Below are 27,456 nucleotides of genomic sequence, written 5' to 3' on the forward strand. Positions count from 1 at the left end.
TTTCTTTAAATTTTTTGTAGAGACAGAGTCTTACTATATTGCCCAGGATGGTCTCAAACTCCTGGGCTCAAGCAATCCTCCCACCTCGGTCTCCCAAAGTGCTGGAATTACAGGAATGGCCACCGTGGCCAGCCTACCTTCATCCTTGCTCTTAGCTAGAGATGCCAGGCTCCTGGGTAACTTGTTGCAGCTTCTACATCAGCATTTGCTGCTTTACCTTGCACTTTTATGTTATGGAGGGAGCTTCTTTCCTTCAATCTCATGAACCAACCTCTGCTAGATTCCAACTTTTCTTCTGTAGCATCATCAGCTCTCTCATCCTTCACAGAATAGAGGAAGAGTTACAGCCTTTCTTTGGATTAGGCTTTGGCTTAAGGAAATGTATGGCTGGTTTGATCTTCTATCCAGACCACTAAAACTTTCTTCATATCAGCAATAAAGCTGTGTTGCTTTCATATCATTCATGTGTTCACTGTAGTAGCACTCTTCTTTTCCTTCAAGAACTTATCCTTTGCATTCACAACTTGGCCAACTGGCACAAGAGGCCTAGCTATTGACCTATCTCAGCTTTCAACATGCCTTCTTCACTAAGTTTAATCATTTCTAGCTTTTTATTTAAAATAAAAGATGTGAGACTCTTCCTTTCACTTGGACACTTAAAAGCCATTGTTGGGTTATTAATTAGCCTAATTTCAATACTATTGTGTCTCAGTAAATAGAGAAACCCAAGGAAAGGAAGAGAGATGGGGGAACAGCCAGTCGATGAAGCAGCTGGAATAGACAACATTTATCAGTTATCTCTTATGTGGTTGTGGTTTGTGGCACCCGAAACATCAAAGATCACTGATCGCAGATCACCATAAGAGACATAATAGTGGCTGGGCATGATGGCTCATGCCTGTAATCCCAGCACTCTGGGAGGCTGAGGCAGGCAGATTGCCTGAGCTCGGGAGTTAGAGACCAACCTGGGCATCATGGTGAAACCCCATCTTTACAAGAAATACAAAAATTAGCCTGGCATGGTGGCACACACTTGTGGTGCCAGCTACTTGGGAGGCTCAGATCAGAGGATTGCTTCAGCCTGGAAGACCAAGGCTGCAGTGAGACATGATTATGCCACTGCACTCCAGCCTGGGAGACAGAGCAAGACCCTGTCTCAAAAAAAAAAAGAAAGAGAAAAAGAAAAAAAAGATATAATAGTAATGAAAAGGTTTGAAATATTGTGAAAATTACCAAAATGTGATAGAGACACAAAGTGAACACACGCTGTTGGAAACATGGCACCAATGGACTCACTTGATGCAGGGTTGCCACAAACCTTTAATTTGTAAAAAATGCAATAAAGTCACAATGAGCAAGGTAAGCCAGTACTAAAGGGTCACAGCTCCTGGAATGAGGTGGGGCTAGAGGTCAGGGATACAGTCAACTGAAGTTTAGGAATTGCAAGATAATGTTTAGGTAGTGATATAGTTGGGATGTTTGTCCCCTCCGAATCTCATGTTGAAATGTGATCCCCAGTGTTGGAGGTGGGGCCTAATGGGAGGAGTTTAAGTCATAGTAGCAGATCCTTCATGAGTGGCTTGGTGCCCTCCCATGGTAATGAGTGAGTTCTTACTTTATGAGTTCACACAAGAGCTGGTTGTTTAAGGAGCCAGCATCTCTCTTGCTCCCTCACTCACCATGTGACACACCTGTTTCCCCTTTGCCTTACAGCTATGAGTAAGAGCTTCCTAAGCCTTTACCAGAAGTCCAGTAGATGCTGGTGTCATGCTTGTACAGCCTGCAGAACCATGAGCCAAATAAACCTCTTTTCTTTATAGATTACCAGGTCTGGAGTATTCATTCATAGCAATGCAAATGGACTAACACAGGCAGTGAGCTAAATTCTCCCCTCAAATCTACAATGGTTGAGGAGGTGGCATGAGAAATGGGAGAATATTTAGGAAAGGTTAGAACTAAATTCTGACAACTCTCCAAATTGTTCTGGTCACATGTATGTGCTCCAGCCATAACTTAGTGTAACTCACATTTGGGCTGCTGCAGTAGCCTAAAAGCACAAACTGTGATGCCCAAAAACCTGTCCTACTAAATACATGTTTCCTGGCCCTGCCCAGCTCTTTGCCTACCCAGGCCAGCACCTCCATTTGGAGCTACAGTTCTGTAGCACTGCCTAAGTTTATATAGGCAGAATGCTTACAAAGGAGATTCTTTAATCTGGTTCCTAAAGGGCAAAGCACTGGGAGATATTTGTGGTAGCAACCCCCAGCTGTCTGCAATTGGAGATTCAAGGGCAGGGGTGCATTTTAATTTAGTGGAAACTAAATACTTTTAAGTCCAGAAAGTATAGGATTGAATACCATTTCTGCTCCTTAATAGCTATTTGGGAGATCTTGAACAATTTACTTTACATTTCTGAGTCTTAACCTCTCTATCTGTAAAATGGAAAAGAAAGAAAAAAAAAACCTTTCTCTAAATCACCAATTCCTTACCTAGAAATTTCTCAGTCAAAAAAAAAAAAAAAAAGAATAGGTTGGGCGCGGTGGCTTACGCCCATAATCCCAGCACTTTGGGAGGCTGAAGCAGGTGGATCACTTGAGGTCGACAGGTCAAGACCAGCCTGGCCAACATGGTGAAACCCCATTTCTACTAAAAATACAAAAATTAGCTAGGTGTGGTGGTGGGCACCTGTAATCCCAGCTACTTGGAGGCTGAGGCAGGAGAATCACTTGAACACAGGAGGTGGAGGTTGCAGTGAGCCGAGACTGCGCCATTGCAATTCAGCCTGGGTGACAGAGCAAGACTCCGTCTCAAAAAACAATAAATAATAATAAGTGTTTATCCTGTCCTTCCTACATGAACAGTATTTTAGGGTAGCTAGATAGTCCAAACTGATGAGAAAAAAATTTTAATAGAAAAAAATCCAACTAATAAATGTGGAAGTGATGATAGAATTAGAAAATCACAATTTTTCAGCACCTAAAAATATGATTGTATTAGGCAAAGATTATGAATGGATGAAACCCTCCTGAAAAGTCAATTAGGAACTTCACAACATCAAAGGCAGCTGATGTTTGTATCACCAGAAGTGAGACACCCAGGCACTGCAGCCTCCTGGTGTGATGCAGTGTGAAGCACACAGCCCACCTGTGAAGAATTCCTGCCAAAAAAATTAAACTTCAACTAATCAGACCTCTGGAGCTAACAGAGTTTACAGGAAATGTGAGGGATAAAGACACAAATTAAATGACACCATAAGGAAGCAAACAGATCCAGAATGTGGAAATTCTATAGGATAACTGACCCAGATTCTGCTACAAGTAAATGGCAGGGAAAAAACTGGGGGATTTGGGGGGACAGGGAGACTGGTGTAGATCAAAACAGACTCAGAGATACAACAATCAGTGTGATGTATGAGCCATGTTAGATCTAGATTCAAACAGGCCCCTATAAAGAGATATTTGCCTGGATTATACACTGGGTATTAGATGGTATCATCAAATTATCATTTTGTTGGGTGTGATGGTGGCATTACAGTTATATAAGAAAATATTCGAATTGCTTAGAGATGTATATTAATTATGAAGGAGTGAAATAACATGATCTTTGGAATTTGCTTTAAAATTATTTACTAAAAACAAAAGGAAAATGAAGGAGATGCAAGGAGAGAAAAATAACAGAAAGTAAAGGAAAAAAAAAGAAAAAGAAACTACCCCATTGGATGGATAGAAATTGGATAAATTAAGAAAACCATGTAGCCCAATGTCTGGTACAGAGTATAACTCAATAAATAGCTCCCTTTCCCTTTTGCAAGCCTAAGCCACTGTTTTGAATTCTGAGTTCTGAATACCCTCCTAGGCTGGCATGTTCCTACTTACTAGGAATGCTCCTATATTTTAACAATTCCTCTTCCATTCTGTCATCTACATAAATTCATCATGGAAGAAATCAAGCTTGATTTTTGTTCTCTAATGAAGCAAGAAAATGAAATATTACATTATTCTTGTTACAATGAAGAGACAACCAAGGCCAAAATAATATTTAGCAATAAAGACAATACAATACCTCTTCATACTCAAGGAAATAACATTTGTGTTTCTAATGACTGCAATCCAAGGGCCTATAGTAAGTAGGTATTTGTAATTTTGTTGGAAAACAAATTTAGACGGCCTGTGTTTCAAAAAAAATCTCATATTTAGTCATAGAATTACTTACTACCAAGCTATTTTATTTGTGATATGAATTGTATATTCAAAAAAGCTGATTTTGATTTTATATTTTGATTTTCTCAATTAATCTGCATAAAAATCATCCCCTGTAACTTCAAATGTCCACATCAAGCAAATCATATTGGCCTCTTAAAGAAGATAATAATTCTGAATACTTCAAGCTCAAGCCTGTGGAAAACTGTCTCATCAGTTTTCAAGTGGCATTATCATTTAAAGCAATAGTTTTGTTCAGATTTGTTGTAAAGCCACTGCTCACTGTAGCTCTCTTAGCTGTTTGTTCCACTTCCCTCTACAGTGGAACCAAACTTAAGCTTGTGAAAGAGTCCCAGGAAACCCAAACTCCTGAATTAACTCCTGCTTCATATTTGTGTCCTCCCTCTCCTGGAATTCATTTCTCCCATTCTTGTGTTAGAATATTCTACAGCTTTTGTTTGTTTTTATTGATAGTATCAAATCTAATAGACTTGTATTAAATAATCTTGAGCTTTTGTTTTCCATTCTGAGTTTCAAAATCCCAGAAGGCAGTGCCTTCTAGTTACTCAATAAAGGTTTATCAAATTGAATGAACTGACTTTGCTTCCTAAGCAGTTTGTTGATGTTGGTGCTGCAAACCTGGAATATCAGTGTCCATTCTAAACTAACGAATGGGAGTAAGGAGTCACTCTGCTAACAAAACGAGAAGAGAGTTCAACACCAGTGAGAACATACTGTATTCCTAGTAAGAAACCATGGGATCAATTTTCCACAGTCGTGTTAACGTTTTATGCTCTGTCCTTAGAGTACTGGTCATATTCACAGCAGTCAAAACCACATGTACCTGTGGGATATCCATGCTGATCAGCTTTGTTAGACAAGGCATATATATGAATCACCTGTTCAGAAAGAATATAATGCCAACATGCAGTTCTGAAACAGGCAAAACAAAACTGCAGCTTCCTAAATCACTCTTTATTAAAAGACCAATTTTTTTTTAGGTTATTTTTTCCCCCAATTTAAGAAGCTTTTCCCACCGCTATGGTCAGTGGTTCTGCCCTTTCCAATTTCTCTGGTCATATTCTAAAAGGGTTGATTTAAGGAAACACTGAAATGCTTTTTAAAAATATATATTTTTTAACCTTCGTGTTTGGCTGACCTTATTTGCTATAAAATAATTTTTAGTCGTTTCTAAATATGAATATCTAGCACTTTCTTTTCAGGCTTAACTTTAGAGACTTCTGTGAGTTTGGTTATATTCCTCTTTGCAGGAGAATCGATGCAATTAGATGTTTCTCAGTGCAATGAGAAGTTTAGGCTTCATATTCGTAACACAAATGTCTTTTCTAAGCCTATAACAGACATAATTGTGGCTAAAATGTAGTATTTTATTAAGAATATACAACAGTAAAAGTAGTACATGAATTCAGGACTTAAGAATCTGCTTAATTAAATGTATCTGTCTACAGTGGTATTTAATATCATTCTTTTCCCTTCTGTTTTTCTTTCTTTCAGGAGCAATTTAGGACTACTGATATAAATGGACTTGAAATTGAATTGTTAAACAGAACTGCATTTCAGCAGCTCAAGGAATATAACTCATTCGTTTTGCTATATTTCTGATGCCAGCCAAAATGCAGAACTTAGAAAAAAGACCTCAAGTCTGTCATTCCCTTTCCTCTAGGAAAAGTTAAATTCTCTTTTCTGTGGCCTACTGCATAAATGCATGGTTCATTATTATTCTTAAACCTGGATTCAAATGATACTCAAAAAAGTATCAAACCTTTCCCTAAGCACAAACCAATCAAAAAGAGCACTTCCCAACCCATATCACCTGAGACTCAAATCAAGCAGGAAAAAAAAAATAGGAAAAAAAAAAGCTCAAAATCTAAAAATTAAACTGGGTGCTAGACTTAAAATCTTACAAGCATCCTCTAGTTTTAGTATAGCTGTCAATATAGCCAAGTTTTTTTTATTTAGTTGATTTTTTACTTTCATATTTTTTAATGAGAAGAAGGTAAAATTCTCTACCGGAAGTAATAAAAATTTCAGATGATAAGACAGATAGCCCTAAAAGTTTTTGCCTGAACTCATGCACATAAACTAAAACTGGCCGATTAATCTCGCTACAGTATGTTTAAAAAGAGTGGCATTTGAAAATACAGTATAGCAGTGTGATGCTGCACTGCCTCTAATTAAGTGCAGACTAGGAAAAATTATTCTTAGTTTAGTCTATGAAAGGGGGGTGGTGGAAATTTCTCTCTTTGCAATTCAAAATTATTTTAAAGATAGAACATTTCTTTTCCAATGTCTTCATTAAACAGAGCTGTTAAGAATTGTCTCCCAACCATCCCCAAAGAGTACAAAGCTAACCAGTATTCGTCCCATATGCTCTGCTTTGAAGTGTGAAGCTGTGACCATCCCACTAGACTCTTACACCACCATCAAAGCCGTCTCATTACGCCCAGTGCTGAGAGTTAAAGCGCGGGGCCCTAACCGCTCCAACATAAACACTGCATTAACAAAGCGACCGCAATATTCCTCCCCCACATGGCTAGAACTTGAAGAAATTTTTACCATATGTACACATGCACGAGATACAGAAATTTATTGTGCTAGAACATCATTGAGAAGCACATTAAACATGCTGACTAGAACTGGATGTTATTCTAAGGGACTGAAAAAAATAAAATGCAGCTGATCTTTATGATGAAAGAGCAGAAACATCAGGCTGAAAAATGAGATCAAGTGCAATTCCTAAATTGCATTTCGACTGACACGTTCTGTTGCCTGTTTTTTCTTGAGGTAGCAGAAAACAATTTAAGGGAAGAAACAAAACTCTACTGCACATCACTGGATGCTACTGTTTACTCCATCATGTTTCATTTCAAAAGGACGAATTTAAAAACCACGATAGGCTGATAACACCTATGCCTCCAAATGAACAGGCCTTGCTAAGAAAAATTTCACTTGCATCTCTGAGTTGTCAGTTTATTATTGGCATGACAGTAAAAAATAAAATGCAAAGAAAAAACTTATTTATTATGGAAATGAGGTCAGGATAAGCACTTAATTGATTTTCATATAAAATTAATCTGGAAAAAACATTTTTAAATGTTTCAACCTAACATTTCCATTCCTTTGTATTTGCTCTAGGAAAAGCCTTGCATTTGTGCACAAGAGGGACTATTCAAGAATGTTCATCATTGCATTACTTGATCTAGGAAAAACAAGAAACAATCTGAATGTCCACAAACAGGAGAACAGACAAAATGTGTTACATTCATATTATGATAATTATAAAGCAGGTAGAATGAAATAGAACTATATGTAATACCATGGATATATTTCTAAGCTATCTTGCTGAATGAAAAAATTATAGTATAAGAGCATTTCTAATACAAACATACACAAGCAATACTATATTGGATTTATTGGTTTATACATGTACGTAAGTAAAGCATGTAGAAAATTCTGGATTTGGGGCATGCTATACTCTTACCATAACTTGGCAGGGGGACATTCAGAGAACCAGGAATGAGAGTAGTGATCAGAGGTGAATTTTAACCTTAACTGTAGTACTCGAAATTTTGAAACAGAGAATTAATTTTAAAAAATCAGGCAAGGTCTAATAAATAAACGGTTGTGAGGATTCTTTGTTCTATTACTGTCTTGATAGAAAAAACTACAAGTGAGTTTCTTAATGTGTCGAGGTCTGCTTTCCAGCTATGGAATGAAAAAATTGGACCTATCTACTCTCCTCCCTATAAACAGAAAAATAATGTGCCCTCAAACTCTTAAAATACCATACAATTTCATGGAGATACAGATATAAGTATTTACGAAAGTATATAGTATATCAGGAGTTTGGGGTATATTTTACATATATATTTCATAACCAATAATCCAAGAAGGTTGTTATTTCCTTGCATATAACATATAGTTTCATAGAGACATGTATACAGAAGCTTATTATTCCTTTGTAGGGCATATGCTGATATATTTACCACTTTGTGCAGATGTGATATAATTCATTTAAAGAATTATACTTTCCTGAGTGGCCTAATATATTTAACTTATACTGTACTCCATAACTCATTTTATTGTGTCCTCTGGTGCTTTCTAATAGCTTCACACACAGTTATTTCATGGCCTCAGTTTTGTTGGTGGAAGGTACTTTGTTATACTTCTCTAAAAGTCACAATAGCATTTACTATAGGAAATGGAAACATAACAGGCACTCCAAGACTGTCTGGATGTTCACAAACACATCTCCATTTATTTTCATAATATTTCTCTGAAATAGGTACTGAATATCATTTTGCAAATGAAGAACTGATAAAGGAGAAGCTGTCTGCTATAGAACTTAAATTTCAGAGCTGAAAGCACTTCAGACATCTCTTGCTCAAGTGATTTTCTAACATCTTGCTGTGCAATCCCTTTTCTCAGAAGGTACCTTATTTGGAATCTTGAAACATAAAACAGAAAAGGGGGATCCACTCTCTTTATGGTGAAAGGGACTCTCCTGGGCTCCAACTGCTCTGTACCCCCTCCAGAAGGCAATGGAGAATCACTAAAAATAATGACAGCTGGTAGGAGGCAGAGGACCTGGGGCTTTACACAGTCATCAATTATCATAACCATCCTGATAGGATGATATTATTCTCCCATTTTACAGATACAAAAACTCTTAGAGACTGAAAAAGAAGAGACTAAAAAATTTTCTCAAGCCAGTTGGCAAACAAGTAGCAGACGTGGGATTTGAACTCAGATTGGTCAGCTCCTTAATTTTTTTTTTTTTTAAGACAGGGTCTTGCTCTGTTTCCCAGGCTGGAGTCCAGTGGCACCATCACAGCTCACTGCAGCCTTGCCTTCCAGACTCAAGCAATCCTCCCACCTCAGCCTACCAAGTAGCTGAGATTAGAGGTACACAGCACCACACCTGGCTAATTTTTTTAAAATTCTTTGTAAAGATGAAGTCTCACAGTGTTGCCCAAGCTGGTCTGGAACTCCTGAGCTCAAGCAATCCACCTGCCTCGACCTCCCAAAGTGCTGGGATTACAGGCATGAGCCAGTGTGTCCAGTTTCAAATTCTTATCCTGCCCACTTCCCATCTTGCTTCCCTGTCTAACCACAGTGGAATGTGATGTTATTGGTTAGTTCATGCTGATCAGAGACTGACAGGCAGATCTACACATATACATCCTGAGTGGGTGGAATTGGTATTGACCTTTCACTTGCATATATTGCTCCTCGCTTGTTAAGGACCTCTCACTCTCTTTCAGAGAAGCTATAGAGATGCTAAAGGTTCCCCAAAGAGTAGTTCAGATGGGTCATGGCAAAGCCTTGGGGATGGCCAGGAATCCTTCTGCTGGATAACATATCAGCAATGTATAAATAGCCTTCAGCATTAAGCCTACTCCCCACAGCAACAAAGAGTTAACTTGGCTCTTCCACCTATTTGGTGCTCCTCAGAAGGACACACAAATGCTTTGCACGAGTTACTTTGCTTTCCTTGTGTGTGTTCAGCTCTCAAGCCTCTTCTTGGCTGCTGGCCACAGACAACACACAATAATCTCTCAGTGGTCTCAAAGCTGGCACTACCTCTCACCATTTGCCCGCCAAAGGAGTCAAGTCCTGCCCTCCCCCTTTTCATATCCCCACCTTTCAGATAACGACCATTTTCACACACCCTTCTCCAACCTCTTTCAACTATGTTTTGGAGAAAAATGCTTTCCGCCCATTACTGATGTTTTCTTCCACATGGAGAGAGCTCTGCTCATCTTGCTGTCTGTTACAGGCTGAATTGCATTCTCCAAAAATGCATATGTTGAAGTCCTGGCTCCCAGTACCTCAGAATATGACCTTATTCTGGAATAGGGTCATTGCAGATGTAATGAGTTAAGATGAGGTCATACTACAGTAGGTTGGGTCCCTAATCCAATATGACTGGGGTCCTCATAAAAAGGGGAAATTGGGACACAGACAATATACAGAAAGAATGCCACGTGACCATGAGGAAGGTCAAGTGCAAGCCAAGATGGGACAGGTTCTCCCTCACACCTCTCAGAAGGAACCAACCCTGCTGCCACCCTGATCGCGGACTTCTAGCCTCCAGGATTGTGAGACAATAAATCTCTGTGGTTTAAGCCACCCAGACTGTGGTACTTTGTTACTACAGCCCTAGTAAACTAAAACACCAGCCTCGCTCCCTCCTAACTTTCATTCTCTGATGGGAAGTTTGGGAGAGAAACTGGATGTGCACAGGCCCACCCTGCCTCCCTCTTCCTTCTTAGGAGCTGGTTTTCAGCAGGAAACACACATTACAGGCCACTCCTCCTCGCCATAAAGCTGTCCAGCCTCAGGCCTTGGCTGCCTGGTACTGCCTGTGACTGGCTGGGTTAGTCTAATTCTCTGGTAGGGTAGTCCCAGCCGCCAATACTAGTTTTATCAGTAATAAAGTTATTGTAGTCTCCATTTCTCATCTGCCTTTCTCTTCTGTGGGACTGGTTCCAAATGTGGGAAAGGAAGACATGTATTATTTGTCACGCTCTCCTCTTAAACCCACCCCAATACTCTTATTTCCCTGAGGGGAGGGAGTGAAGTGACCTTCTTCTTTCTCTACTCTCTTTCTAATTTCGTTGCTACACTATATAAACTTTGTGCACTGCTTTCCCAAAGCCTCTGCTTTCGATTGTCAGAAATTCTAGCTGTGTGGTGGCTCATGCCTATAATCCCAGAGCTTTAGGAAGCCAAGGCAGGAGGATAACTTGAGGCCAGGAGTTCCAGACCAGCCTGGGCAACATAGCAAGACCCTGTCTCTACAAAAAAAAATTTTAAAGATTAGCTGGACATGGTGATACATGCCTGTAGTCCTAGCTATTCAGGAGTCTGAAGCAGGAGAATCACTTGAGCCCAGGAGGTCAAGGCTGCAGTGAGCTAGGATTGCACTACTGCACTCCAGCCTGGGCAACAGGCAAGTTCCTGTCTCTAAAATAAATAAATAAATCAAACATGAACACTGTTACTTCTGCATTGTCACTATAACAATCCTATAATCCCCTCAAGGTAGGTAACTCAGACAGTCCTGCACAGGCTACGGGGAAACGAAAAGCACAACAATTAGTATCTCAAAATATTATCTTACTACATATGTTTGGGTAATTGAAATTGGAGAATGAATTATTCAACCTATGTAACTTTAATAGTCACATAATAAATGATAATGATGTTATAATTATTGTAATATCATAATACATTGTTGTCATTATTATTGCAGGCTGTGAGTCTCCCGAGAAGCACACTCTTACTCTACCAATAGAAAACAGGTGGATGGGTTGGTGGGTGCATGACGGTGTGGAGAGACTTGCACTTAATCTACAAGCCCATCAATGTCATTAACATCATTATATCATTTCTTCAGAGTTTTCTAATCCTAGTGGCCTTGACACTAGAAGCCACTATAAAAGCTAGGAAGGAAAGATAAAAGGAAAAGGGATTCAGGAAAAACATCTCCACAGTTATGGGGCCTGAGCTCAAAAATACCAGGGCCTAGTATTCAGTCAGTTGCTATAAACCCTTACTAGATCCACAATCTCTAAAACACTATCAGCAATCATATAAAATACCAAACTCTGAGTGTTGTAGATATCTACTGAAAATCAGAAAACCTAAAACCCCTCAACTTTGAGGCCCCCCGGGGCTCCCTTTGTTAGTAAGGGGTGAATGTTTGATGTCTCCCACAATGACTCCTGGTTTAACACTGAGTGTCTTAAGAGACCTTTTACCTAGGTGAAGTGGTTGGCTGGGGAGGGGGCTCCTAATTTTTAACTGTAAATCTCAACTGTGTCTTCTAGATTGGGAAACAATTACAAGAAGTGTATAGTCAGGCAGCATGGATTTCATGTATCCCCCCATTTGTTCCAATTAGGAGATTCCTATAAGATATTTATTCTTGTTGATATTTCTTTTTCTGTTTGTTTGTTTTGTGTTTGAGATAGGGTCTCGCTCTGTTGCCCAGGCTGGAGTACAAGTAGCACATCATGGCTCACTGCAGCCTCAAACTCCTGGGCTCAAGGGATCCTCCCATCTCAGCTTCCCAAGTAACTAAGACTACAGGCACACACTACCACACCCAGCTAATGTTTTTTATTTTTATTCTTTGTAGAGACGAGGTCTCCCTATGTTGCCCAGGCTGGTCTTGAACTCCTGGGCTCAAACAATCCTCCCACCTTGGCCTCCCAAAGTGCTGGGATTATAGGCATGAGCCACCAGTCCCAGCCACTTGTCAATATTTCAATAAACCCTATTGCTTTTATATCAAGAGTGAGACAGGGGGCCAGCCATGGTGGGCAGATCCCTTGAGCCCAGGAGTTTGAAACCAGCCTGGGCAACACAGGGAGACCCCATCCTACAAAAAATACAAAAATTAACCAGGCATGGTAGTACATGCTGTAGTTCCAGCTATTCGGGAGGTGGAGGTGGCAGGATCACTTGAGTCTGGAAAGTCAAGGCTACAGTGAGCCGCAATCATGCCACTGCACTCAGCCTGGGTGACAAAGCAAACCCTGTTTCAAAAAAAAAGGAAGAGTGATACAGGGAAGGAGTAAAAGTCCATAGCAGGGTATGGTAACAAGCTGTGAGCAACTGGGACTCAATCCTGCTGAGATGGGCCTCAGAATTGTCCATCTCAGGGACAAAAGAGGCAAGCATTTATCCACCAGCTCTGGTCCCCCACAGGCCAAGTATTGCCCGATGGGGTTAACTTGCTTGCTCACTCACACTGCAGGTTGTAGCAGAGCCACAGTAAGAGAAAAGAGTGCAGCTTTTTCAAGTATGGCTGAGTTCATCCATAACTGCTGGTCATGGAAGATTAAGTTTGTTTATCCCAGTTCTCCCATTTGGCCTTTCCTTCTTCATTAGTACCTCTGTTTTACAGTAGTTGGTAGACTCCTCTTGCATTTATTCAGCCTGTGGCAATATGCATTTATGAGCAACCCGGTAACTCTCCTTCATAGTTAAAATGTACTAAAGTCACTGGAAATCAATCTTAATATTTTAAGTACTTTCCCAATGCACAATCCCTTGTTTTCTAAGATTTTTCTGTGGTGGCAGTATTCCTGTAATTCTTCAACTAAATGCTATGCCCTAAATATGTTTACACACATTTGTAAAATCAACTATTGTTTTTATGCTATGGCAATGAGGGTAGTGTTGATGGTGGTTAGAACTATATCAGAACCCAGCATCTAAATTGACTGATCTCAACCAAATCCAACACTGTTTTATGAGACAATCTCCATAGCAACTGGAGAATCAGAGTAGAAATTCTCAAAGTGAAAAGTTGTTCCTGATTTGCCAGATCAGCCCATGTTTTGACAATCTGTAATAAGGTAATCAAAGGGTCTCAAGACTACCATGGGAGTGTTGACGCTGTGTGAATGTGTCATGGCACACATCCTCCAAGTCATAAGAATAATTGAAAAAAATCTACAAGGCTGATCATTCTGATCAAAGTCCTTAATGTTTTATATATTTTTTTAAAATCAAAACAATAAGTATCAATCATGCCAGCACTATTTCTTTATTCATGTAGCTTACATGGCTAGCATTTATCTTTCCAGTTCTCTAAATAATGACCTTAGTTGATATGGCATTGTGCAAACATTCATTTGATCAATGACATGAAACAAAAAGCAAGTTTCCGTATCATTTATAAAATTCATTAACTATGGTCTAGACTCTTGCAGCTGAATATTATGAGCCTACATGTTAGGTAAGCCTATTTTCACCGTCAAGGCATTGGGAGAATTTGCCTAAGAATCTTCTGTGCTGACCCCTCCCCTCTATCATCACTCAATCCTTCTCATGAAAGTTTGTGTGTCAACAGGCAACGGGGTCATGTTACAGAGACACTGGGTCCAGCATGTGAAAGCACAGAGTGAGGAAGATGTGGAACACATACAAGAAGCATCAGGGTCCACAGTATCCTGCAGAGAAATTGTCTATAGAAACTTGATAGAAGTCCAGAAAATCAGACTAAATATCTTCAATACTGAGTAGAAGTCAGACAAAAGAAGAATGCTCCTGAAAATTTACCAATGATTCCAAGTGAGGTGAATGCATTGTTCCTGAAAGATCCAAGATGATATAAAATCGCCAAGAGAAGTAGGGACTTCCAGGAAAACATGAAAATGTGGATCCATATGTTTACTTTCATTTCTTCCCAAAAACCCCAAGGAAAAAAAATGGTAAAGAAATTTTTTTCCCAAGCATTAACTCAAACCAACAGAAATAAAGAGGAGGCAATCGCACTGGAAGCTGCAGAGAAAACGTGTGAGGGGGATGTGATTCGGCAGACTCAAGGCAGCAAGTGGAGCAGCAGAGAAGCACCTGGGGCATCCCACAGACGCCTGATAGAGGGCAGAACCAGCAGCCCCACTTTGGGAGGGAAGGCAAAGGGGAAGCTCAAAACCAGAAGATGGGTGGGAAGTCGGCTTCAGCAGTGGTCAGAGCCCATCCCTGATCCACACAGACAGGCACCTGCCCTGCCACACCCTGGCAGAATATGTAAGAGGTAAAACACAAGGTGTCTGGGCTGGGGAATATGGACACAGCTGAGGGCTGGGGTGAGTAATGAAAAGAGAGGAATTAAAAGAACATTTATATTGACAATCTAAATGTTGAGATTTGTTCAGCCCTTTTGTGCAACTCAGCTTCCAAAACACTGGCAGTGGTGTCTCCACTCAAGGCTGGACACTGGAAGATCCTCCTCTGGGGAACTTGAACAGCTCAAGAGGAAAGACCAAAAAAATACTGAAGTATGAGTTCCCCAAAGAAATGACCCAGCCATGTCAGCCTACAGTTGACAAACCCCACCTGCACACTTGGAGTGTCCATTCAGCCTTCCAGCATCCATTCAGAATAAGCAGCCAACACGGCATTATCAAACATTTAAGGAAAGCCTTTAAAAAAAAAAAACAGCCAAAAGCAACAGGGTGAAGGGGACAAGGTGAGGGGAGACTATACAGGAAGAAGAAACCGAAATGATCCATTAATGATACGTTCATGAAATAAAACCAGGATGTTCTCTTGAAAAGTAAAATAAAAGGAACATTTACAGAGTAAATGAAAGCACTTGGAAATTAATATAGAAGCCATAAAAACTTATGGAAGGCTGGGACAGCAAGTAGACGAAATTTGCCAGAAAGTGTTATAAAAATAGAGTGATGGAAAATAAGAAAGAAAGTAAATGTAGACGACCAGTAAAAGAGTTCTAATCTCCAAATAATGGGGCTTTTAGAAAGAACTGAGAAAATGGAAGAAATCATCAATGGAATAATTCAAAAGAATTGTCCAGCACTGATGGACAAGTTTCAAAGAATAAAAGGACTCACCAAGTATCCAGGATAATGGATGGAAACAGACCCACACAAAAGCACTTCAGGGAAATTTCAGAACACTGGGAACCAAGCAAAGACCTCACAAGCCTCCAGAGAGAAATGAAAGATCACATACAAAAAATAAGGAGTCATAATGGTTTCAGAAGTCTCAATAGCAATGTGGAAACAAGAACTCAGTGACACAACATCTTTAAATTAAAGAAAAGTTATTTCTAACCTGGAATTCTATAGCAAGACAAACTAACAATTCAGTGTGAAGGTAGAATAATGGCACTTTCTGACAGGCAAAGGGTCACCAATGTACTTCATTTTTTTTCAGAAAGCTACTAAAGGATGTGTTCCACCAAAACGACACCATAAACCAAGAAAGTAAAAAAAGAGAAAGAGAAGACATGGGATTCAGGTTGAGGACCAGGGCATCCAACATGGAGAAAGATGAAAGTCATGATGATGGCTGAGGGAGATCCTATGAAGACAGTTATCCTCAACACACTGAGGGCAGCTAGTCCTAACTGGAACAGGTCAGAGTATTCTAGAAGATACTTCTTTAAGAAGATGGAATTGATAGAACCCTCAATGAATGCATGAAGTGTTCTATCTGAATGCATGGAGAGATGCAACTATTGACAGAGAATTTGGAGCTAAACCAGTGGTAAGTATATAAAACACTAAGCAAACAAATTATCAAAAAGATAATGACCAACTCCAGCAAAAGTATAAAGTTATGCAGAAAAGGTAAAATAATAATAATGTTCTAAATGATTCATTGTGAACAATGTTTACATAGTTATAATAATGTAACCACTAACTATTGACCCAAATTTTGATATAAATATGTTGAGAGGTTGGAAGATTGGGAAGTGTGAGTGGTGTGTATCTGTGTTTGTGTGAGTGTGTGTGTGTTAGAGATGAGAGGTAGGGTAAGGGGAAGCTAAATTTTCATATTCCACAGTGAGAAGTCAATAGATAATGCCTAAAACTGAAAGACCAAGACGTACCAGTGTAAGTGTGGTATTTTGATATCTAGAGTTAAATCAATAAGGTAAAAGAGTAGAAAGTACTCGGCTGGCTCTGAGGAGAAGGAAATTGAAGTGTGTGTATGGTAGGAGGTAAAGGGGGTTAGATAGGTACTTAGAATTTTTAGAATAAACCCCCCTACAGTATGTGATTTTTAGCTACATGCCTGTATCATTTTGACAAAAACAAATAGAAAGAAAGAGAGGGAAGGAAGGAAGAAAAAAGAAAGAGAGAGAAGGAGGAAAGGAAATAATTTTAGAGACCTGGCTAGGGGCAGTAGCTCATGCCTGTAATCCCAGCACTTTGAGAGGCTGAGGTGGGGATTGCTTAAGCCTAGGAATTCAAGACCCACCTGGGCAACACGACAAGACCCTGTCTCTATAAAAAATACAAAAATGAGCCAGGTGTGGTGGCATGCACCTGTGATCACAGCTACTCAGCAGGCTGAGGTGGGAAGATTGTTTGAACCAGAGAGGCAGAGGTTGCAGTGAGCCGGGATCATGCCACTGCACTCCAGCCTGGCCAACCCAGAGAGATCCTGTCTTAAAAAAAAAAAAAAAACTTAGAGACCTAATAGTGATAAAAGTGGGATGTAGCCTAATAGATCAATTGTGAGTTTTTATAGAAAATGAAAACCAGCCAGATGCAGTGGCTCACACCTGTAATCCCAGCTACTGGGAAGGCTGAGACAGGAGAATCGCTTGAACACAGGAGGCGGAGTTTGCAGTGAGCCGAGATAGTGCACTGCACTCCAGCCTGGGTGACACAGCGAGACTCTGTCTCAAAAAATAAATAAATAAATAAATAAATAAACACCAATGTCCAAAATATTGGGAAAAAAACCTGTAAGCTTTAAATAAATATAGACTAGATCTACATCTCACCTGAGCTCTAAACTGTATAACCAACCATCCTCTCAATATATTTATATCAAAATTTGGACCAATAGTTAGTGGTTACATTATTATACCTATGTAAACATTGTTCACGATGAATCATTTAGAACATTATTATTATTTTACCTCTGCCAACCTTTTACATGCTGTCAAATGACAGCATGTAAAAAAAAATCTATTCATGCTCTTTCCCTCAAACCTCCTTTCTTCTGTCATTTTAAGTTATAACATTATCACACCACTGCTCTGTCCCTCACCAGCAACAGCCCATGGAATCTGTCCATTGTCTATTCTCTTAGGCCAATATCATCCTTCCAAACTGGTCAGCCTGCTTCCTGTCCATTCTCTATCATGCAGGCAGAGTGATCTTTCTAAAACTGAAAGCCAATCATATAATTTTCTTGCTTAAAACACTTCAGTGGTTACCACTGCCTTTAGCACAAGATTTGAACCCTTCAACCTAACATCTAAAACTTCATAATCTAGCCAAGCGCGGTGGCTCATGCCTGTAATCCCAGCAATTTGGGAGGCCGAGGCCGGCAGATTGCTTGAGGTCAGGAGTTCAAGACTAGCCTGGCTAACATGGCAAAACCCCATTTCTACTAAAAATACAAAAAAAAAAAAAAAAATTAGCTGGGTATGGCAGTGCACACCTGTAGTCCCAGCTACTTGGGAGGCTGAGGCATGAGAATCACTTGAGTCTGGGAGGCGGAGGTTGTAGTGAGCCGAGATTGCACCACTGTACTCCAGCCTGGGCGACAGAGCAAGACTCCATCTCAAAAAATTTTTAAAAAGTAAAACTTCATAATCTGGCCGCTGATTACCTCTTGAGCCTCATTTCATAACATTCCCAGGAATGTCTTTCCCATTCCACACCTCTAAGTTCCATGCAGCCATACTGAAGTCCTTTGCAGGTGCTCAAGTTCAGGCTGCCCTCACCTCTGGGCCTCTGCATCACTGTTCCCTTTATTCTAAAAGTCCTCAAACTAAAATGATATGCAAAATTATGTGTGAGTGTATGTCTCTATGTATATATACACAATGCACATGCGTAAAAACTTGCAAAAATTGTTGACAGTTATTTATAAATCCTCTGAATACCAACTTTGGACCCACCTTAACAACCTCATCCTGAAGCTATAAGCAAACTTATAGCTGATATTAAAAAGTTCTGAAATACGTTATTCAGCATTTTTGCATACAAAGTATACATAAATTACACATATCAGTATCAACTCTTTTATGTCACTGGGATGCTATTTATTGCCCTTTGTCCAGAGAAAGTTAGCTGATTATTATGTTAAAGCTGGTTTCTCTGGGAAAGCCTTATTCTAGGGAAAAACATCCTTTCACTGTTCTAAGAACAGCGGGATCCTAGAATGCGAATACTTCTGCCTCATAAGAATGCCTGAGCATGCTGTTACCAAAAAAAAAAAAACTTAAAAAAAATTTGGATGATATTACATGAACAGCTGTGTAGAAAAGGGAATGTAAAAATAAAAACTGCATGTTAGAGCATCAAAATAGTAACCATGTACAGTATAGGACTGTTTTTAATCAGATGAAGATTGAAGCTATTACATTTCAAATCAAATGTTATAAATTAGTTCAAGAATGCAGCTGAGCTCTCATTTAATTAGAAATGTCCATGTTTAAATCATGAGGTACAGTAGCTGCCAATGAAGCAAAGGGCAAGGGAAGGGAGAAATCTTGTGTCCAGACTCACTGATTCTCAACTGTCTCCTACACAGGATGAACATCTGGGGTGGACCAGTCCTGATGTAATGAAGAACTTCATGTACTAGCTAATTTGAGATTTAATGTAATTGTCCATAATTGTTTTGAAGACAATTAAAATCATTATTCTGGTCTGGACAATTCTGAACTCTTCATTTTTGTGTGGAACATATTTCCCCACCCCCCCATGCTGAATTTTAACTCTTTCTTGGATAAAACGTAAAGCAAGTCTGGGGCCAAGATTTCCCTTGGATAACCCTTCAACTGTCAGGTCACATAAAATGCAGCATAAGTAGTGAGGTACTCCTTTGGAAGCAAGTCTCATTTCCTATTTCTGGTGCTTAATGTAGCTCAGCTAAAGTCCAAATCTACATCCCAAATGTTAGACAATTCACCATTAATTAAAAATGAGGCAACATCATAGAGGGATTTCTGAGGTCATACAGAAAAGAATGCAATTATCCTAAGGCGGCTTTTTTTCCCCGAAGATTATAAGCCTCTGCATCTTGTAATTAACCATGGTACAGTTAGACAGTCCAGGCAAAAGGTCTTTCTTTTCTCCCAATTTGCCTAATTCAAAAACACCTCAAGTGACATAGCTCAAATTTTTCCAAATTAACCTTACCCCTGGGGCTGAAATCATTCAAGTGGCAGTTCAGCTCTAAAGAAAATCTTAGAGAGAGTTGTGCACAGGGAAAAAAGGAAAAAAAAAAAAAGTCAGAGGAAAAAGGGGTAAGAGTTAACGTTTAAGTGGATTTTCAACCTCATCATTACCCCTGCTCAAGAAAATAGGACACAGATAGATAGGCAAAACACACCATCGTTCTGCCCTGAAGAGCCTAAAAGACTTACTAGAAACTACTATTGTGTCCTCAAGATCTACTGTGAATTTGTAAGGGATAAAATTATTAATTTTTTTTCTTTTTGCCATATCCCACAACATTTAGTGTTCCATAATGTCATGGGGTAGGAAGTGGAGGGGTGTGTCACAAACACACAGTGTATTGTTGATACAGTTCTTCAAGATCAACTTTTCCCGGGGGCTGAGGAGTGATTTGATTCTCACAAGCTATTTCATTTGTAAAAATGGTTTCCAGTAAGAAAGAACACATAACCCCAAACTTTCTCTTACTTCTGGCCACCACTCCACACTCTTCCACTGTGACACCAGAGAGAGGGTAAATCGGAATCAAGACCACTGCTCCCAGGCAAGGGTGGATTCCCTCTTGAACTTCCATATCGATAGCCTGGAAGGCCTCTAGGCAGGCAGCCAGAACAGAACTGCCTAAAAATGCAAAATTGTGAAAAACAATCATTCAGCTTTCAACTACATCTAAAGAAAAAGCTATGATTTTGTTGGTCCACTAGTTGCTTTTCTTCTGTAATCTGTATAGAAGATTTTTTGTCCAAATAATGAAAAATACAAAATCTAACCTTTCCCCTCATCCCACCTCCCAATAGTCATAAAACTTGACATGTCTTCCAGCTTTTTCCTCCCCAAAGTGGGAGAATTATACAAGATTTATTGGTCTTATACTATTTGATTTTTTTTACAATTGTTTACTTTAAATTTTTTCAATTGTCTCCAATTAATCTAAACAAATTCCTTATTTTCAGAATGCCTTATGAGTAATTACATTAAAATAGATACACAAACATAATTTTTTTTTTTTTTTTTATTTTTTAGAGACTGAGTCTTGCTATGTTGCCCAGGCTGGTCTCAAACTCCTGGCATCAGGCAATCCTCCCACCTTGGCCTCCCAAAGTGCTGAAACTATAGGCATGAGCCACTGTGCCCAAACACATAAATTTTTTTTTCGCATAAATTTTTTAAAGCTTACTTATTTTAGTTTTGCTCTTATCCACTAATTATATTTTTCATTGAATTATTATATCTAAATGCATATTATAGACACCTAAGAGTTTTGTGATATTACTCTGAGTTTTCATTAGTAATACAGTATGACCATTTTAGCAATAGAGGAAAAAGCAGATTTTTATCCTGTATTAAGACAACATTCAAGATAATCTGTCCAGGCCGGGCTCAGTGGCTCAATCCTATAATCCCAGCACTTTGGGAGGCTGAGGCAGGCAAATCACTTGAGGTCAGGGGTTTGAGACCAGCCTGGCCAACACGGCAAATCCCCATCTCTACTGAAAACAATATAAAAAGTTAGCCAGGTATGGTGGTGTGTGCCTGTAATTCCAGCTACAAAGGAGACTGAAGCATGAGAATTGCTTGAACCCCGGAGGCAGAGGTTGCAGTGAGTCGAGATCGGGCCACTGCACTCCAGTCTGGGTGATGGAGTGAGACTCTTGTCTCGAAAAAAAAAAAGATAATCTGTCCTATGCTTGCTGAAGTTATCTGTAAGCTCTCTACTAAACCTTACAATGTCCCTATAAAACATGTCAACTCATGGCCCAACTCCAGATCTCAAGCTCCCAACCCAGAATGCACTGCTTAGCATGTTTCATTCCATGCCAGCTTAGCAGTGAAATGAAAGCTGACTTCAACACTATTACTTCACAGGCTAAAACCTGAAGATGTCTTTTCTTAACCCCAAAGGATATGTGATCACCTTCAGCAAAAAAAAAAAAGTTATGAAATCTTGGACCCCAAGGTTCACTGTAACAAAGACGAAATGGAGACTGTTTGAGATTTACATGTTCAGAAAAATGATTAAATGTAGTTTTGTGGTAGACTCTTTACTTAATAGAGGGGAGTATTCAGGTTTACAGAGGAAATCAATGATTAGAGAATGTTCAGGTCTACCTGAAGCCTACCCCTCACCAAAAAAAAAGACATATATGTAAAGAAAGAAACTGAAATCTTACCCAACTTATCAACAGAAGTTGCTATTGTAATGACTGATCTGTTGTAGTCTTGATCAGAAAATATATTGAGCACTGAAACTTGAGGATGTTTCTTTCCTGTAAAAAAAACAAGACAGAAGTGCAAGAATTTTTTTTCTGTGATAAAACCTTAATAGTTAATTTCTTCTGGTATATTTAAATTTAGCTTAGTGGAAAAATTCTGGGATGTGACTTTTGGAAGTGACATTGAATAAACATGAAATTCATGAGAGGCAATGTCCACTTTTCTTACAGCATCTTATTGTATAACCAGATGGCTCAGCTCAGACACAAGCTTTTGATGTCTATAAGAGATGCTCTTTTGGACTTGCTACTGAATTTGCCAAAATTCCCTTAACTCAGTCTAAGATGGTAGCTCCTTTCTTCAATAGCCAAATCATATGGCTCTAAATCCTGCTCCTTATCAATCTCATCACCTAGGCCTTGTCAATATTTCCTTCCAAAATCCAGAAAGTAAACTGTTTGGGTCAAGATCCGACATCTGGTAAAACTAGAATAGACCAATTAGTGCCCAGAGCAGAGGTTTTTGAGACGCATGCACCTGTCCATTAGAAACTGTTCTGAGTCCACCATCTCCTTTTCGGAGGCCACCAACAGCCTTCAGATGTTAACAACTTCCAGCTTTTGGTGGTTTGTGACTCTCTTGAATATGTGTAACCTGGAGGAGAAAGCTGACATTCCCTTGTGTGGCAGCCATACATAACCCTAGAGTTATTTTTGAAGTTTACAAGCATGGTCCAGGCTCCTTAAAAGTCCCCCTTAAGCCTACAAAAGCAAATTCAAAGTGAAGGACAAAAGTTTTCAGGCGGTAATTAAACCTTTGGTTATGCTATTATACCTTGTCTCCTTGTCCCCTGGCAGCTTAACAATTAATCTTTTCAGAGGAAAGGAAAAACAAGTTACACCCAGGAACTACAGAGCTTAGAACAGCCCTACGCTATTAATTTTAATAATGTGAGAAGATAAACATATGTCACTCACTCATGGCCAAACGAGCATCTGTAGAGTCCTGCCCTGGTGTAGGTCTAAAATTTATTACTCAGATTCCTTTACCTAAGACCTTTCTAGGCCATTTAAATGTGCTCACATTGCTTAATTAGAAAAAAAAATACAGTTTATATGGTTTTATTCCACTCACTTAAAAATAAATGCCTTTAAAATATTTGTAAAAAAAAAAAAAAGGTTCATTTTCTTAACTAGTGCTACCTTCCTTGCATTTTGAAAACTATAAAAGATGAAGTAAGAAGAAGATCATGCAACTTCCTATTTTATATAGTTTTTCAACATACTCTAACTCCTGGAAGAAAAGAAATATGATGTAATTTTTTTTCATCCTAAATCTTCTCCTGAAAAGCTTTTATTCTCAGTTTCATATGATTCAATTGAATCAAATGCTGAAAGAATAAAACACTCTCCTGCAATTTCTTAAGCATGCATATAGAAAAAAAATTACTGCTGGCAAGAGGAGCTGTCAGTGTGAATCTCAGCAGAAGTAAATTGTTTGGTATTTGTAATGGAGTATAATAGCTATAATTCCATTTGAGCTGCTGCCACTAATAAGCTGATAAAAACTGTGAGTTGAGACCCAGGCATCCATCAGTGTGTGTCTTCCACAAATGTCTCTGCACATTCACTTAATCACAGAGACAGGCAACCCAATCCCATTAAATGTACTGTTTCTGACAATGAAGAGCCCGAGCTGGCTCTTTCCACAAAAAGCATGCAAAATCACAGCTGCATACCAACTTCAAAGAAGTTTTCTTATCATCAATTATCAGGAATTTTCATAGACATTTCTAGCTCCTGCAAAGTTGCAAGACAGTAACTTAAATGTGCTCACAGTTAAAATGGGTTGGGGGAAAACACTTCTTTCTTATGAAAAGCAGTAACCACATTAAAAATGACAATCGGAAATTAAAATTTACTGTCTGAAATGCTTTAGGGCTGGTTTCACCTGTTGCCAAAAAGTTATTGATTTAATAACAGCATTCTATTTAAATGATTGTATACACTGTTGTGTGTATTAGTGTGTGTGTCAAAGTAAAGACAAATAATACCTAACCATGTGTCACCACAGGAACATTTTAAAAAATGAAATGTTTTTTTAAAGAGCAGTATCTTTCATAGTAATACTGGCCAAGGGAATAAGGAGGCATGAGTTCCAGTCTTCCGTCACCAAATTGCTGAGTGATCTTACGCGCATCATTTAAATGCACTTGCCTAACAGTGTCTATACAGAGAAAAGAGGGTAGAAATAATAATACTGTAATGATTGCATGGGCTTTGCTGGCAGGAGTGCTGGGAAAAGTAGTTGGTATTTGGCAAGTTTATTTTTCATTTAACCTGCTCAATAAAAAGCATAAGGTACGATTATGCTCATTCTATTAATGATCAAATAAACGACCCATGAGGGAAACATTATACTTTTATGTAAATACATCCTCCCCAGGAGCCTGTCAATATCCTGAACAACACGCATCTCAGAGATTCACACGCAAATGTTAAGAGCTGCGCTGCTGAGCGTACGCAGACATTTGGAAAAGAGCATATGTGCACATCTGAGTAACTGAGCTATCTCAGTATCCTGGAGTTGCGCAGAGCTGCAACAGCTCAAGAGCAAGGAGGAAAATTCAGGAAGAAAGAAAGAAAAGTGTTCTGTAGATACAGTGTGCACAGTACAAAAATTACTAAATTATCAAAACACTATAATATTCAGCTTCAATTGTCTGTTTTTCCTACCATTTTTGTCAAGAAGAGCTGCTTTTGCTATGTTCTCAACAATGTATTTTCTTCCGGCTTCTGAAACGTTTAGTAAACAGGCAGCCAAACGGAGCCCCACTCTGGAAGAAGACATGATTTTTCTGGAATAGGAGAAAAATTTTTATGTGTCTCTAGAGTTGATTCATATTTTCATGTTTTAACTATAAAAAAATCATAACTTTTTGGAAACGAAGCAGTCATAATATGAGCACTTTACTATTTCATTCCTAGAAAAATTCTAAAGCATAAAATCTCCAGATTGACTAAAATAAGAAACCATGTGTACATGGTCACATACATATAAACCTTGTAACGACACTGGAAAATACCTGGCAGGGTCCTCAGCGTGAATTTCATCATGTAACTGAAAGTTTTTCATTAAAGTATGTTATCCCATTTTAAGCATCGTTTTCCTTAGCCTTATCCCTGTTTTCAAGGTCTGTACTATTTTACAAACAGGTATGTTTTTTTTGTTGTTAAACTAGACTTAGTGGGGAAATGCAGAAAAAGGAAATGAGGAAGATTATTTAATATGTGGATTCTTATAAAAGAAATTCTTGCAGCAAAAATGAAAGTGTCTACAGGCCATGCCATGGACATTATACAAATAAATAAGGAAGCCATTTGGATGGTTTACATGACAATTGTCTAAGTTCCTCCTTGTTCCACCAAAGTTTCTAAATCAGTTTAAAGTCTTTTTACAAAATTCTGTAACTTGAAAGATGATACATATTCTGATACATATTATTCAATAATATCAAAAATGTGATTTTTGTTGAAAATTAATTATACAGGTTTTGGAGGTTGCTTTGATACTTTTTAGTACTCTAGAATAGCATTTTTGACACATCTTTCCATACTTCAAATGATATTCATGATCTAAAGGAATTAAAACATCTTAAAATAATAAGAAAATAATTTCCCTCTTCAAGTTCAGGACCTCATAACTTTGGTCTCTTTTAAATACCATAACTAAAAACAGATGAGGCCCTCATGAATTCATTCAACAAATATTTAATGAGGGTCTTTTTCTGACAGGTAATGTTCCCTGTGTGAGGGATACCAACCACAGTGGTCTAACTCTGAGACACGCGTTAAACTTTAGAGTTTAAGCTAAAAGTGCTCTGGTGCAAATAATGGTGCTCTCCCTCAATAAATCCACTGGCTTGTTCGCCAGGATCATTCGTTGGCCTAATCATCTTAACCTAGAGAGAGCTCAGGCTTCGTAGCTAGCTCAGGTTTGCAGGCAGGTTTTCATATCATGTCCATCATCTCATCACTGAAAATTCATAAAAATTCTGTCATTAGGTTTTTCTAGATATTAATAACATTGTTGTAATAAAGCAACCCAGACCTCTCGTTTCTATGTAAACAAAAAATTGCTTTACACAAGGGGTGTGGGCGTCTTCTGGTTTTCATTTGTTTTCAGTGTGTTTATGCAGCTTAATTGTCTCATCAGGCACTTTCCCAACATAATTATGCTTTTTAACAAATGGTGTTTATGGCAACCCCTAACAGTGCAAAAGAAAGGATTAGTTTCATCCTCTCATTCCACATTTTGATTCCCTGTGGACAGCTAAATCACACAAAGATGGTGTTAGAAAAATTCACCTTCACAGCGAAGCTGAGATGAGCGGCAGTACCAGGCTCAGAAAGTGACCCAAACGCAAGCCCCCCAAAACACCCTGTGTTTGGGACAGGGAGATCCTAGTCCTCCCAGCTCATCCTTCAATTACCATTGGATGACCTCTGGTGATAGATTAAACACGCGGCCGTCCCCCGCCCCCGCGCCTCCCCACCCGCGGAGAACCTAGCCCAGCAAGTGCAAAGTGCAGCAGTTCACCTGCCCCCTGCGCACGCACCCCACCGGCACTTGGAGGCCGCAAGGACGCTCGCCAGGCTGCCGCAACGCGTGCTGGGGCCGGAACCCCGCTGCTGGGATTCCCTGCGCGGTGCCGACTAGGTTCCTGGGTGGAGGGTCCCAGGACCACGTGGGCTGAAAGGGAACCCGAAGTGACTCCCGGCCTCCCCACAGGTCTCGCGGGACGCAGCAGCGGCGAGGGCGCGGGGTTGTGGCGCCTGGGAGCGAGGGGCGGCCGGCGGCTGCGCTGCCCCGGCCGAGCTCTCGAACCAGCGGCCGCGCCTGCCGCTCTGCGGTTTGGGAGGGGAGCGGACCTGCGAGCGCCGAAGGGCGGTGGGGCAGGGCGGCCGCCCAGCCCGAGTCGCCGCCGCGCGTGGCCCGCGCGTAGCCTCCGCCGCCGGCTCCGCCTCCCGGACGCCCGGAGCGCGCCCCACCCCAGCCGCACACCGCCCGGGCTGGCTCTGCCTCTCCCTCCCTGACCCGGCACCACGTGCCTGGCGTCCTTGAACGCTTCAGATTTTTCTCAGTGTTGCCTTTTCGTTTGCTCTTCCGTATCGCCAGACCCTCCACAATTCTCTAGTCAATTAATGACTTTAAAGGGGCATTGGAATCTAATGATCAGGTCTTTGCCTATTGATCATGCACCAGCAGGGGGCTCTTCTCTGGTTTCCTTGGAAGGGACACACACACTCACACACACCCTTCTGGTA

General features: G+C 39.8%; 1 protein-coding gene across 13 annotated transcripts in view; it reads right to left on the bottom strand.

Annotated features, from left to right (window-relative positions):
* FTCDNL1 (formiminotransferase cyclodeaminase N-terminal like) overlaps positions 1-27,164 on the bottom strand; it is a 188,238-nt gene extending 161,074 nt beyond the window's left edge. For 4 of the 13 annotated variants that reach the window (XM_055108923.2, XM_055108932.1, XM_055108924.1 and 1 more), the window contains exons 1-4: positions 26,497-26,670; positions 24,865-24,986; positions 22,087-22,182; positions 20,384-20,536 (exon numbers count right to left, since the gene is read on the bottom strand). In XM_055108923.2, the coding sequence (XP_054964898.1) occupies positions 20,384-20,536; positions 22,087-22,182; positions 24,865-24,979 (364 nt within the window). In that variant the 5' untranslated portion in view covers positions 24,980-24,986; positions 26,497-26,670. Of the gene's footprint in view, positions 1-20,383; positions 20,537-22,086; positions 22,183-24,864; positions 24,987-26,496; positions 26,672-26,728 lie in introns of those variants that run through there. The other 9 variants (XM_055108928.2, XM_034954754.3, XM_034954753.4 and 6 more) reach the window with 8 other exon arrangements.
* Between the last annotated feature and the right edge of the window lie 292 nt (positions 27,165-27,456).

The sequence above is a fragment of the Pan paniscus genome, chromosome 13 (genome assembly GCF_029289425.2).
Source record: "Pan paniscus chromosome 13, NHGRI_mPanPan1-v2.0_pri, whole genome shotgun sequence".
NCBI lineage: Eukaryota > Metazoa > Chordata > Mammalia > Primates > Hominidae > Pan > Pan paniscus.